The sequence below is a fragment of the Dipodomys spectabilis genome, unplaced genomic scaffold, assembly GCF_019054845.1.
Source record: "Dipodomys spectabilis isolate Male_0828 unplaced genomic scaffold, ASM1905484v1 ptg000095l, whole genome shotgun sequence".
NCBI lineage: Eukaryota > Metazoa > Chordata > Mammalia > Rodentia > Heteromyidae > Dipodomys > Dipodomys spectabilis.
In genome coordinates, this window is record NW_024870772.1 from 19052853 (window position 1) to 19066189 (window position 13337).

General features: G+C 40.4%; 1 protein-coding gene across 1 annotated transcript in view; it reads left to right on the top strand.

Moving 5' to 3' along the window:
• Window positions 1-13072, top strand: part of Tnfsf11 (TNF superfamily member 11) — a 32969-nt gene extending 19897 nt beyond the window's left edge. Inside the window, exons 3-5 of the mRNA XM_042685583.1 lie at window positions 7320-7365; window positions 7446-7541; window positions 11544-13072. Coding sequence (XP_042541517.1) covers window positions 7320-7365; window positions 7446-7541; window positions 11544-11965 — 564 coding nt within the window. The 3' untranslated portion in view covers window positions 11966-13072. The remainder of the gene's footprint in view (window positions 1-7319; window positions 7366-7445; window positions 7542-11543) is intronic.
• The last annotated feature ends 265 nt before the right edge of the window (window positions 13073-13337 follow it).

A 13337-nucleotide genomic window follows, 5' to 3' on the forward strand; every position in this document is an offset into this window, starting at 1 on the left:
ATCTCACTGCCAGGAAAAGCACTGCTCTTCTGAGGGCATGCTGGCCTCTGCCCTTTGGTGGGTAAGAGTGCATTAGCTGTTCGTAGACATGGATCTGTTCCACCCAGCACACTTCTTCTGAAAGAGAAGGTATCCCAGTTGATTGTATTTGGACTGACAGGAGATTCTGTCACCAATGATTCTTCCTAAGGATTTAGGGTGGTCTTCAGCCAGCTTCATCCAAGCCACGTTAATTATGCATCCCCCAGCCCCCAGATCCTGTGGATTTGAAAGGTCAATATGCGCTTTAGAGGAGGGAGGAAAGCTGAGCCAGCAGTTCTAAATCTTGTCTCTTCAGTTGCTGCATTAGCCCTGGTCCTGGCTGTGCTTTCTGTACCATGAACCGAGATTGCCTGGAAATAAAAACCAGGTAGGTGGTTAAAAAGGAGCTATTGCAGATGAATGCCTGAGGCATCCTTGCCAAGAGTGGTGGAGGTCAAGGTGTAAGTGTGCAGGTGTTAGGATCTTGAAGGTAGAACAATCCCAGAGTCCTCTCTGGCTGGAAACAGCCAGCCTTTTGGGAGGAGGGCGGGGCTTGCAGGAGAAGAAAAGCTGGAGAGCCAGGCAAGCCTGGTTAACGTGACTAAATGAAAAGCAACTCTTTTCTCTATGTTAACATGTTAATCAGCTATTAGTGATTGAAACTATGATTAAATCTGTCGGCCATTGATGATGGAAAGCATTCTCCATCCTTTCTTCCTTCCAAGAGGATGTGGGTGGGACCAAACAATAATCATGAAATTGATTACTCTGGTAACCAGCTCCCAACCTCTCAACATCACCTCACCAATATAAACTCAGGTCTGGTTAGTAGAGACTTATGAGTAGCAATGTCCCTCCCATCTTTCAGAAAATTCCAAGAATGGTAGGTGTTTTGTGCCAGGATCTGGGATGCAGGCCAAGCGCATATTTCTTTTCATATCACAATGTCACATAGGGTGTCATAAGCTACAGCAAGAAACATGGACTTGTTCCTAAAGTGGAAGCAGCTCCCAGAAGATTGTAAGAAGAGAAAGGACATGCTGCTCCTTGTGCTTTAAGATGAGCAGTATAGCAGCAATGGATCAGTTTGAAAAGGGCAGGAGACAGAGAGAGGAGGCACGAGTCTGTTACCTTATTCCCAATGAGAAGTAATGGAGGCTTAAAGGCAGGCAGTAGTACCAGGGATGGAGAGGAGGGAGAGACATTCTTTTTCCTGTTTCCAAGGTGGAAGTCTGCAGGACTTCTCTATAGGTTTTTTCATTTTCAGAAACAACCCACGTGTGGCATTCATGTGCTAACTCACTGATGAGTGCACTATTCTTGTAACTAGGTTGGGGAATTGCATGAAGGGTATCATTAAGATGTTAAAATGAATGCATTACATATGTTAACAAGTGTATGAACCCTGTATTATATTTGGCAAACGGGGTGTTAAATCCTTGTTCAACCAGCCAGATGTCCCTGCAGCTGCTCCTGCTACTGCAGAGGGAGGCAGCCACCTGAGAACCCAGCTACTAACTGGTGCCAGTGGTTTTAAGCATCTGGTCATATGAATTGCTTCTTCTGTGCTCTGATGGACAGGTACCACATAGATCACATGATTCAGCTGACATGACCCAGGTGGGACTTTCAGACTAATTTGACCCTTTCAGGGACTCTTTGCAGCTAGGGAATACCATCAGTTAAAACCGAAATCTCTTTGCATTATTTTGTCAGATGAAATGAAGCATTAGTGGAACAAACTTAAGACCAGTATAATAACATCCGCTCCTGAATTGAAACCCCATCAGTGTCTTGTTTCAGGCAATTATTCAGCTGGGTTTGCAAAGGGGGACTTGTTGTTTGCTGTAAGTGTTTATGATGTCATCTGCCCATTAAAGAATCCAAGGCCGGGGAAGTTTATTTGAACGTGAAAGAAAAGCCTTGAAAGAAAGGAGCAAGACTGTATTGGAGCCCTCATGGAGGCCCCTCCCTTCTGCTCTTGGCTTCACACTGCTTGCCTGATGGCTTGTGCATGCACCACCCTGGTTGTTTTCATTGTTTGAGCAGGTATTCAGGGCATTATGGAAAGAAGAAACATTTGAGCAGGAACTCACAGCGTTATGGAAAAAAGCGACATGAGACACATGTTATCTGCCCTGTGTTAGGCTTAACCACGTTTTATCCCTATCTCCTTGGCAGTTCCCCTTTCTTTCTCTCACATAGATTATTTGCAGCAAATTTCCCTAGCTGCCAAGAGAGGCCTTAAAAGTATTCCTACCAGTTTCTTTCTTTCTTTTTTTTTGTCGGTCATGGGGCTTGAACTCTGGGCCTGGGTGCTGTTCAGCTCAAGGCGAGCGCTATACCTCTTGAACCACAGTGCCACTTCTGGTTTTCTAGTGGTTTATTGGAGATAGGAGTCTCAAGGACTTTTCTGCCTGGGCTGGCTTTGAACCATAATCCTCAATCTCAGCCTCCTGAGTAGCTAGGATTACAGGCGAGAGCCACCGGCACCCAGCTCCAGTTTCTATTTATTTGTATATAGTATGGCCTCTTGTAAGTAGGCCCAACCTATAAATATAGATCCAGCTATGGGATGAGGTCCTCTTTCTTATGTTTGGAAAAAGAACCTAAAACGTTGTGAAAGGTGATCTGGGGTCAGGAAGGAGCACAATCCTAGAAAAGTGGGGTGAATTTTCTCTATTAGGCTTTTAGGAAATGGTGATATTTGGTTAAGTTCAGGAGAATTTGTAGAGCTACAGTTCTTCAGATCACAGTGACATGATCACCTCAATCTTTTGTATGCTTTATTTCCTGGAGGAGAAATTGTGAAAGCCCAAGATTATTTTTCCATGAGTTAAATGAAAGTTGAGATTTAAAAAAAAAGGAGTCATATCAGTTGTTTTCATGTTTGTTCAAATATGCTCTGACAGCAAAAATGAAAAATTAATGCAATCTAAATAGAATGATGCCACGAGGAAAAGCTTTTAAAAAAATGTTATGAAGCTTCCTTATCTCTACTGTTTATAAATGTGATTGATCTGCCAAAGCCTGCCCAGTGGTTTCCCTAGGCTGGTCACTTTTGCACAGTGTCCACAAGGTGGCACTGTGTCAGAGGGTTTCTTTTAGCCTTGCTTGGGCAGTCATTTATTTTTTTTTAAATTTTCTTATTTGTCCTGTTTTGAAGGGTTAACAGAAGTGATTATAACTTTAGGCATAAATCATGCCTTTTTAAGAACCCTTTTTAAGAACTTCTGTAAAGTCTACTTGCTACAGTTTGACCATAAATAAGTTCATTCATTCATGTACACTTTCTTAGTAACTTACAGGTATGATATTGTCTTGGGGAGTTATAGAAACCAAAGGCTTTCCTCTCCCCTCCCCCCCAGTCCTTTGCATGTAGGAGACAATACATTCACTGTACTCTGAGAAGGCTAAATGTTGATTTTTTTTTCCTGGAGGTGGGGGTGGGCAGAACATTAAGTTCTCTTGGAGATTATTTGATGTGGCTCCTAGCCAAGAGAAGAAGCTGGAGGGCTCGCTGCTCCCCTGTGTCCTCCCACGGAAAACTGTTCCTGGCTTCTGCTTCAGGCTGTTTTCTGGGAGGTGTGTGGAGCTACCTGTACTTTGGTATGCAAATTGTGGGCATTCTGGTAGTGTAGGCAATATGTGTCTACAATGGATGTTTATGCAGAGAATTACCTAACTGCTTTTTATTAATTTACAGCTGGCTTAAAAAAAGATAAAACACATTGATTTTTTTAAAGATCTCTTTCATCTGAATAATTTGTTCAGAAGAAAGGAGACAGGTTTCTCTTTGTAAGTGCTTCCCCCAAATTAGATCATCAGAAACTCCCCAAATTCAAAGAAACTGGAAGCAATAGCTGAATAAGACTTGGAGGGGGAGGGAAAGAATTTTATGAATTTTAAAATGCTGTAATTAACTTGAGAGATGTAAAAGATTAATGGGGATGAAAATCAATGTAAAGGCAAAGCTTAGAAAATGGATGGGGTTGGCAGTGGAGAAGTCTGGGTGTCTCTTCAGAAAGGTTTGTGTAATCTTGAAAGTGATCAACATTGGGGGGACATTCAAGGACTCTAGGGCTGTACAGAGTCCATATCTGGCTCTTGAACTGATGAAGCAGAATGGCTGTGCTCTGTGGCATGGACTCCATATTGTCTTGATTACAGATGGGCTGTTTCTGAACCAGAGGACCTACAGACCTTCATTTGGGGGTGGGGATTTACCAGTTAATCCCATCCCATAGATTAGCCAGTTCTGCACTAGTTGTTTTCTGAGGCTCCCATGGATTCGGAGCTCATGTTTCCAAGTGTTTAGGCTGCTTTTGTCAGATCCTTAGGGACACAACAGTCACATGCACAGGCAAGGTGCACCTCCTTCTCAGAGTTACCTCTGGGGTGGCCAGCATGTGTGTGAGTGTGTGTGAGTGTGTGTGTGTGTGTGCATGTGCCATGTAGTAAGGGTTACTAGGCTATAGATTCTTTTCTTGAAGCTTCCTAGAGCGTATTTGATGATGATGTCTTATGAAAATGATGAACATAGCTCCAGAAGGCAGAGGTTCAAGTCCCAGCTTTGTCAGGTGAGTTCTCTCCCTCTCTCTGTGTCCTTAGGCTTTCTCAGTCTGAAAAAAGAGGTTCATAATAGTTACCCAGGTTCTGATTCTCTTAGGTCAGCTATGATCATAAAAAAGAAAACATCATTGGCAGGGAATGTGAGAAATTATTTACCTTTCAACACGTGGAATAGAGACATAACTTGTGAGAATATAATAAACTCTTGACTAAATGAAGGTGTCACCAATGACTCTTCATGGGAACACTCAATTAACAATAGTTTTCTCAGCACCTGCTGCATATTAGAATTGCTGGGGAGCATCTCTTTTTTTTTTTTTTTTAACAATATCAAGTCACTATCAGACTAATTCAATTAGATCTACTGTGAATGGGGCCAGAATCACCCCAAAGTTCCCCCTACAATGTGATGAGATTCCCACTGGTTTGCATTTATTTCTACTCACATTTTTTAAAACAATCTGGAAGCCTAGAGATATCCTAAAAACATAGTCTTAGAAGAATGTTATGTCCATGATTGCACATGAATAGCTATAATTCTAAGCTCAGATAGTTGGAATGAAGATGTCCATTCTGGGAATACATTTTTTTTGGTAACCTAAGGTGGTAGACTCATCACAAGTTTCCTTTTGCACACTGAAACTTCCTTATTGATTTTCTGGGATGAATTGCAATTCTTGGATACCTTAGAGAAATAACACAAGAGAAGCATTACCTCATGGGTCTCTAACTAGAGATTTAATTCATCCCAGGGCATGAAATCTTTTCTCTGACAAAAGACATTGACAGTGCTTCTGAGAGGTGCTAGTGATTGAATTTTCTCATAAGCAAATGGGTCTGTGGCAGCGCTGACCTAGAATCCATGGATTAAATGGGAATGTTGGAAATGTTAATTCTCTTTCACCACTCCCGTGGGAAGGAACTTGCCTTATTCCTTTAATCAGTGACTTGAGCTGCAGCTGCTTTGGCTTAGGCTTCCAGGTAGTTTCTGCATTTTGCCAACCTGTGAATCTCTGCAAACTACAAATGGATTTGTCATTGTCAAATTAGGCACCTGCCAGTTGCAAACATTCATGGTGTATGCCCCACAAATTGTGGCATGAGGGCTGCGTCCCCAATGCTCCAGCTCTATACAAGGGTAAAGGGTGACTTGAGATGAACCTCTAACACTTCTTCCTAGAAGTCAGCCACATTGTGATGTTAGGACTTTGGAATAAGTAACTGAAATGAGCTGCACTGTGTCTTTCAAGGGTCATTAAAAATAGCATACCATAGATTCTCATCTCTTTTGGGGCTCTTAAAGGCAGAGAGAAGAATAAATGTTATCTTATTTCTAGAATCCTTTTAGCTGATAACAATTGAACTTCTGTTATTCTATCTATCTATCTAATTTATGTGTGGATCACCTATCAATCTACCTATTATCTATCTACCTGTCTATATATCCATCATCTATCAATCACCGATCTCAAAACACTTCTAACTTGACATTCAAAGAACTTAAGCTATCTGGCCTTTTAAACATCACGGATGTAGAACAAATGGTTACCCTACTAAGAAGAGAAATCAGGACTCTCTCCAGCATTTCTAGTACATAGAGAGTTGAATTTACTTTCTCTCAGCTAAGTGCCTACTTGCTTTATCTCGTTTAGTCTTCTTAAATAGACTATGACATGTTAACATCCTCAGTCCATGAAGAACTTTAAACCAAGGTGAAAGCCTGAGCTTTCATCCACTGTATCTTATTATGTGACATGATAGCACATTTAATGCTAGTGAATGCCTGGATTTAGGTGGGCATGTGGTTCCCTATTGAAGCCTTCATTTTGAGAGGTCAAATCAAGATAGTCACTTATTTTTGCTCTTTATATACTTGTATTCCTGGTTTGTGCTTTTAGATTTGTATTTGAACCAACATTTTAAGTTAATTATTGGTACTCTAAAAGCTCTTAGGCTTCCATATCATACTTTAAGTGCACTGTAACTTTAAATAAAAAATAACCATTGGGAGCTTGGCATTTTTCTGTTTCCTGTGGGTTGAACTTCAGTGTTATACCAAGAATGCACTAATGGAATAGACAGAGTGTCCCTATGATTTAAGAGGATCATATATTCGGTCTAATTATTGCTTGGCTATTGAACTTTATCTCCACTTGTGTACTTGCTTCAGGGTGTTAATTAGGCTCAATTATTTCATGTTTTGGAATTTGTCTTTTGCTTCCTCTCGTGGTCCACTGGATTCTGTCTGATGGCACATCTGGTAGACTCTTTAAGCACATCAACATTTGTTTCTTTGGGGAAAAACTTCTTTGTTAGCAATCTAACCCAGGTATTCCATGGTCTCTGCACTCTGGCATCTTTTTTTTTTATTTGTTTTTTGGGTCCGGTCGTGGGGCCTGAACTCTGGGCCTGGGTGCTGTCCCTCAGCTCTTCAGCTCAAGGCTAGCGCTCTGCCACTTGAGCCACAGTGCCACTTCCGGCTTTTTTCTTTTTGCTTATGTGGTGCTGGGGAATCGAACCCAGGGCCTCAGGCATGCAAGGCAAGCGCTCTACCACTGAGCCACCTTCCCAGCCCCCACTCTGGCATCTTTTAAAAGAAAAAGGAGTTAAATTTTCATATTCTTATTAAATTTTCATATTCTTATTCTTGTTAAATTCACATATTCTTATTGCTTTAAAGAAAGAATGAGTTTATAAATAAAATTCCCTTTTCTTTTTTGTTTCAGGAATTACAGCATATCTTTGCATCTCAACACATCAGAGCTGAGAGAGGTAATCACAGATTTGGGGAAACATTTGAAACCACAGAAGGTCACAAGTGTCTGGGTTAATATGGTTTCTCTCTTCTCTAGTTGTGGAAAGTTCATCATCTGGTCTGACCAATAGGGGCAAAGTGGAATCTCAGCCTTTTGCTCATCTCACTATTAATGCCACCAACATCCCATCAGGTAAGTTCTACTTTCATTTAGCCTGGAAGATATTTCAAGAGTCATGCATCAGCTCAGTGAAATGCTCAAACCTATCTGGCAGCCAGTGGCTCACACTTGTATCCCTACCTACTCAGGGATGATATCTGAGGATTAGGGTTTTAAGCCAGCCTGGGCAGCAAGGTCCCTGAGTCTCTTATCCCCAATTAACCACCAAAAAACTAGAAGTTGGCTCAAGTGGTAGAGCACTAGCCTTGAGTACAAAAGCTGAGGAATAATTCAAGCCCAGGGTCTGGCACCAATTTATAAAAATATACTAAAAAGGACTCAAACCTATTATTAGCTCATTACTAGTTTTTTTTTTTGTCAGTCATGGGGCCTGGGCACTGTCTTCAGCTCTTCAGCTCAAGGCTAGTGCCCTACCACTTGAGCCACAGTAGCACTTCTGGCTTTTTCTGCTTATGTGGTGCTGAGAAATCGAACCCAGGGCCTCATGCATGCAAGGCAAGCACTCTACCACCAAGCCACCTTCCCAGCCTTGTTACTAGAATTTTTGAGAACCTTTACTTCTAAACCAAAAGAAGGAGTCTTAGTCTTCATTTGACCCCCATCCTGGGAACAGTGTCTTGTCAAATCGTGTCAGAATGGACCATCATCACACTACTTACTCTCTGATCATAGGAGTGGGTGTGTATTTTGAGTGGCCGTTAGTTGGAAAGGTTCCTTGTATTATGTTTATTTGTTTTTACTTATACTGGAGGTGACACATGCCCATGAAGGACCTCTGACTTGAATGAATTTATACAGGTAGTCAGGGACTTAGCTGTTTCCCACAGAGATCCAGGTTGGGGCTAACAGAATGACCTGTATAGAGACAGTAGTCCTTTGGACAATGACATGGCCATTCTTTTTCTCCAGAGGCCACTTATTTCCTCTGGGAAAGAATTAAATTTAATATAGAGACCTGATTACCTTGGGAAAATAAGGACCAGAGTTCTGTCTGTGCCTGTGGCTACCTTCGTGCACCAGATGTTACCTCACGTGGCCCCACGTAGCCTTGAGTTAATTGGAGATCAAAAACATTCCGATAGAGGCATAATGGAATATGATTGTAACAATACTCACTTTAAACTCTGTGGATCAGGCATTTTACTCTTGTGTTCTATCCCTTCATCACCACAAGGCTGCAAGGTAGTGATGATCCTCAGATGTTGCACACAGGAAAACAGGTTCAAATAGTTTGTCATATGCTCAAGGTCACAAAGGTAGCAAAATTAGAAGCTGAATTTCCACTCTCAGTATTTCCAAAATCTAGGCTTTTAATGCTATAACCTAGCCTAAAAGCAGGCTACAAAGTACTTGTGATGAGTTGGCTCGGCCAAATGTAAATAATTCAAAGCTCTTAGGTTCTCTTTCCTTGTAAGAAGTAGATTCATGTCTAATGACAAAGACTCTAAGAGCTGACTGCTAGTGTACCATTTACTGGCTCTGTGGCCTTGTCCAAATGGCTGAAATTGGTGTCTCTAACCTCTGTTTCATTACAGAGGCATGTAAATAGTCATTGTGATTGCATCTTCCTTGTAGGGTAGCTGTGGAGACTGAGAGAGGTCACAGGCTCACCTCCTCTAGAAGCAGCACAGGGCAAGCACTCAGTGAATGTGTCTTGCAATCATTTAATTATATAATTTATATAAGTAATCTTAGAACTTGATTTGAGTTTAAGTATGCATACTCCGCTTTGGTTTGAAAATGACCTAAGGGGTTTTTTTTCAGCTGAAAAAGTATAACTTTTAATAAATAATTGTGAAGCCTGGGCATGGAGGGATATCTTTTTTTCCTGATTAAGTCATAAAAGTGAGAAATCAATTCTTGAGCTGTTTTTATTTTTGTTGTTGTCGTTGTAGGTGGTGGAGCTGGAACTTTGGGCCTTGCTGCTGTCCCTCAGCTCTTCAGCTCAAGGCTAGTGCTCTACCCCTTGAGCCACCACACTACTTCTGGTTTTTCTAGTGTTTTATTGGAGATAAGAGTCTCATGGACTTTCCTGCCCAGGCTGGCTTTGAACCACGATTCTCAGATCTCAGCCTCCTGAGTAGCTAAGATTACAGGCGTAAGACACCAGTGCCCAGTTTTGAGCTGTTTGAACATTTATTAAACTACCTATCCTGTCCTGACCCACAAACTTACTACATAAGAAAATTCTCTTGGTCTATATGTACCTTGTGGTAGATCTACACTATTTTTCTCTGAGTGGAAAACTATTTTGTATGTTTGCAAAGGCAATCAAATTAATACTGATGCATCAGCTGTGCGTGCTGTGAATGTACCCTACACTTATCTTTTCAGTTCAATCTAAATGGCATGTGATAAATATTGCATTAAACTGCGTGCCAAAGTCTGGTTGGCAATAGCAAGCATGTTTTAGTTATAAAGCTCTCTCTGCAGGCACCTAGAATGAAGTCATTGCCAAAAAACAAAACAAAGCAAAAACTCCTGTTTATTTCTGGAATTTGATGGGTTGGTGATGGAAGGAAATGTTAGTATAAATGCTTGTGTTTAAAAGGAACTCCATTTGCTTCTCTGGTTGGGTCAATCACTCCTTGAGCCCACTGATCTTTCAGAGCTAGCCAGTATTGTATGCTTCAGAGGATGATGACTTTAATTTATATTTTCAGTTTAGACTCTTGTATTTTTTTTATTCTGGTATTGGGGCTTGAACTCAGTGAATGGACACTGTTCCTTAGTTTTTTCATTCAAGGCTGGTGTTCTACCACTTGAGCCACACCTCTACTTCCAGCTTTTTTGGTAGTTACTTGGAGAGAAGAGATTTTCCTGCCTACGCTAGCTTTGAACTACAGTTCTCAGATATCTGCCTCCTGAGTAGCTGAGAGTACAGAAATGGTTGGTGTAGGTGTGATTATGGTGGCGCATGTAGATGGATTTATACATACTTTCTGGATAGCTGCTCAGTTGTGTGAGTCTGGGAATCATGTGGGGTATTATAGGTGGAGAAATTAGATGATAAGATGAATAGAATCTAATTGTTGGCCACTTCCCCAAAATTACTACAACCCAGGTTTTCATAAAGGGTGGAGGAGATTAAGATGTGTGACATATGGAAATTAGCTTTCTATATTAATTTCTTGCTCTCTTGTCAGATTTGTCTCTGGCTTGTTCTGCTTCCACCTGAAATGACCTTTTTACTCCTGTTGGTGTGTCCAGATCTTATTCCTCTTTTAAAGATTCTAGGCTAAGCAACAACTCTACAAAGTCATTTAAAAAATTTTTCCTGGATTAAAAAAAACTGTTTTCTAAATCTATGGACAGATACTTTGGATATTGTTTAAAAAAAAAACCACACCAAAAAACCTGTTTTCTTTGAAATCTCATGGCATTCATATGCATCTGTCCTTCCCTCATGTTCTTCCTACTTCTTATGTCAACTGGATCTTCTTTCTCTTTAGTTTGCTGTTCTTTTCTTTCTTTCTTTCTTTCTCTCTTTCTCCTTCCTTCCTTCCGTCTGTCCTTCCTTCCTTCCTTCCTTCCTTCCTTCCTTCCTTCCTTCCTTCCTTCCTTCCTTCCTTTCTTTCTTTCTTTCTCTCTGTTGTGGAGCCTGAACTCTGGGCCTGGGCACTGTCCCTCAGCTCTTCAGCTCAAGGCTAGTATCCTACCACTTGAGCCACAGCGTCACTTCTGACTTTTTCTGCTTATGTGGTGCTGAGGAATCGAACCCAGGGCCTCATGCATGCAAGGCAAGCGCTCTACCACTGAGCCACCTTCCCAGCCCTGCCGTCCTTTTCTTGAGGGCAGGAAAATGTGTATTTGTCCCCTGTTCCTTGTCTAACCTAGTACACTTGTTACATATGAATGTATCTCTCCCTATATAGCAAACTAAATTTCAAGAAAGGAAACTATCATTGGAATAATGGCTGTTACACTGATTTTTCCCCCTCCTGCCTCATGGAATCATGAGGTGGCTCTCCTTCAAAGAATGAATTTTAAGTCCTGTGCCTCTCCTCTCCACAGGTTCCCATAAAGTGAGTCTGTCCTCTTGGTATCATGATCGGGGCTGGGCGAAGATCTCCAACATGACTTTGAAGAATGGAAAGCTAATAGTTAACCAAAATGGCTTTTATTACCTGTATGCCAACATTTGCTTTCGCCATCATGAAACATCAGGGGACCTACCCACCGAGTATCTTCAGTTGATGGTCTATGTCACTAAAACCAGCGTCAAAATCCCAAGTTCTCAAACTCTGATGAAAGGAGGAAGTACAAAATACTGGTCGGGGAATTCTGAATTCCATTTTTACTCCATAAACGTTGGAGGATTTTTTAAACTCCGCTCTGGTGAGGAAATCAGTATTGAGGTATCCAATCCTTTCCTGCTGGATCCTGATCAAGATGCCACGTACTTTGGGGCATTTAAAGTTGGCGATATAGATTGACGTCTGTTTGGTGGAGCAGTAGCACACTTCTTCTTCTTCTTTTTTTTTTTTTTTTGAGATGTTTGGAAACTTTTTTTTCAAAACAAGCCAAAAAGATGTATATAGGTGTATAAGACTACTAAGAGGCATGGCTCAGGATGGTACCAAACTCGCAATCTGTAAATGCATACATGTTTACAGCCAGGGAGATATGGGATACTTGGCCACGGTGGTCACACAATGGTTTTATAATTTTGTAATGAATTCATAGAATTAAACCAGACTGGAGCAAGTGTGGAAGGAGTTTATTTTCCTGTGGTTTGGTGCTACCATGGACCTTAAAGCAGAGAGGGTGCCATGTCATAGCGGATGAACCATCATCTGAAGGGTTAAATTCTTCTGAATTGTTACATCATGCTGGAACCTGCGAATTAAATACTTTTTCTAACAAGGAAAGAACAAAATGTGTATTTTTATATAAGGTCTAAAGTTATATTTCAGATGTAATGTTTTCTGTGCAAAGTATTGTAAATTATATTTGTGCTATAGTATTTGATTCAAAATATTTAAAAATTTCTCACTGTTGACATATTTAATGTTTTAAATGTACAGATGTATTTAACTGGTGCACTTTGTAAATTTCCTGGGGAAGACTTGCAGCTAAGGGTGGGGGGTGGGGAGGAATACTGTTTTTCTAATATCAAATGTAGTATATTTCTTCATTCTTTTTAACTTAAAACATTTTTCAGACTTGCCAAGCCTATGCAAAAAAAAAAAAAAAAAAAAGAAAGAAAGAAAATAGATGCCTTGAATAATAAATAGGATGTGGTCACCAGGTGCTTTTCAAATTTAGAAGCTAATTGACTTTAGAAAGCTGACATTGCCAGAAAGGATACATAATAGGCTACTGAAATCTGTCAAGGGCATTTATATAATTATTGAACAGGTGTCTCTTTTTTATCAAGTGTTTCAAACTGTAAACTTTGAGGTGTTTTTTTCCATAGAAAAGTTAGTAGTGGTTATCAGCAAAAATCTAGTTTTTAATTTAGTAGAAGTTATGCTGTATAATAAAAACATTGCCTTTGAATGTTATTTTTTTGGTACGAAAATAAATTTCTATGAAACCTGCTTTATTATTTTTTGTAGGTCTCTTTAACGTCTGTCTTGCTCAGTGATTCTCTTCTCTTCAATATGAAATGGTTTCTTTTTTCAAAGATTAGCTTGAAGACCGGCAGATTTAATTTAAAAATGAGGAACAGATTCAAGGAAATGAATGAACCTTAGAATTTGAAAAGAAAATAAATTATAAGGGATTGGTATACAAGGATGTAGTCAGAGAAAACAAGTTTCTTCACCGGAAAAAAAAAGGACAAAAGTTTATGTGGGTAAATTC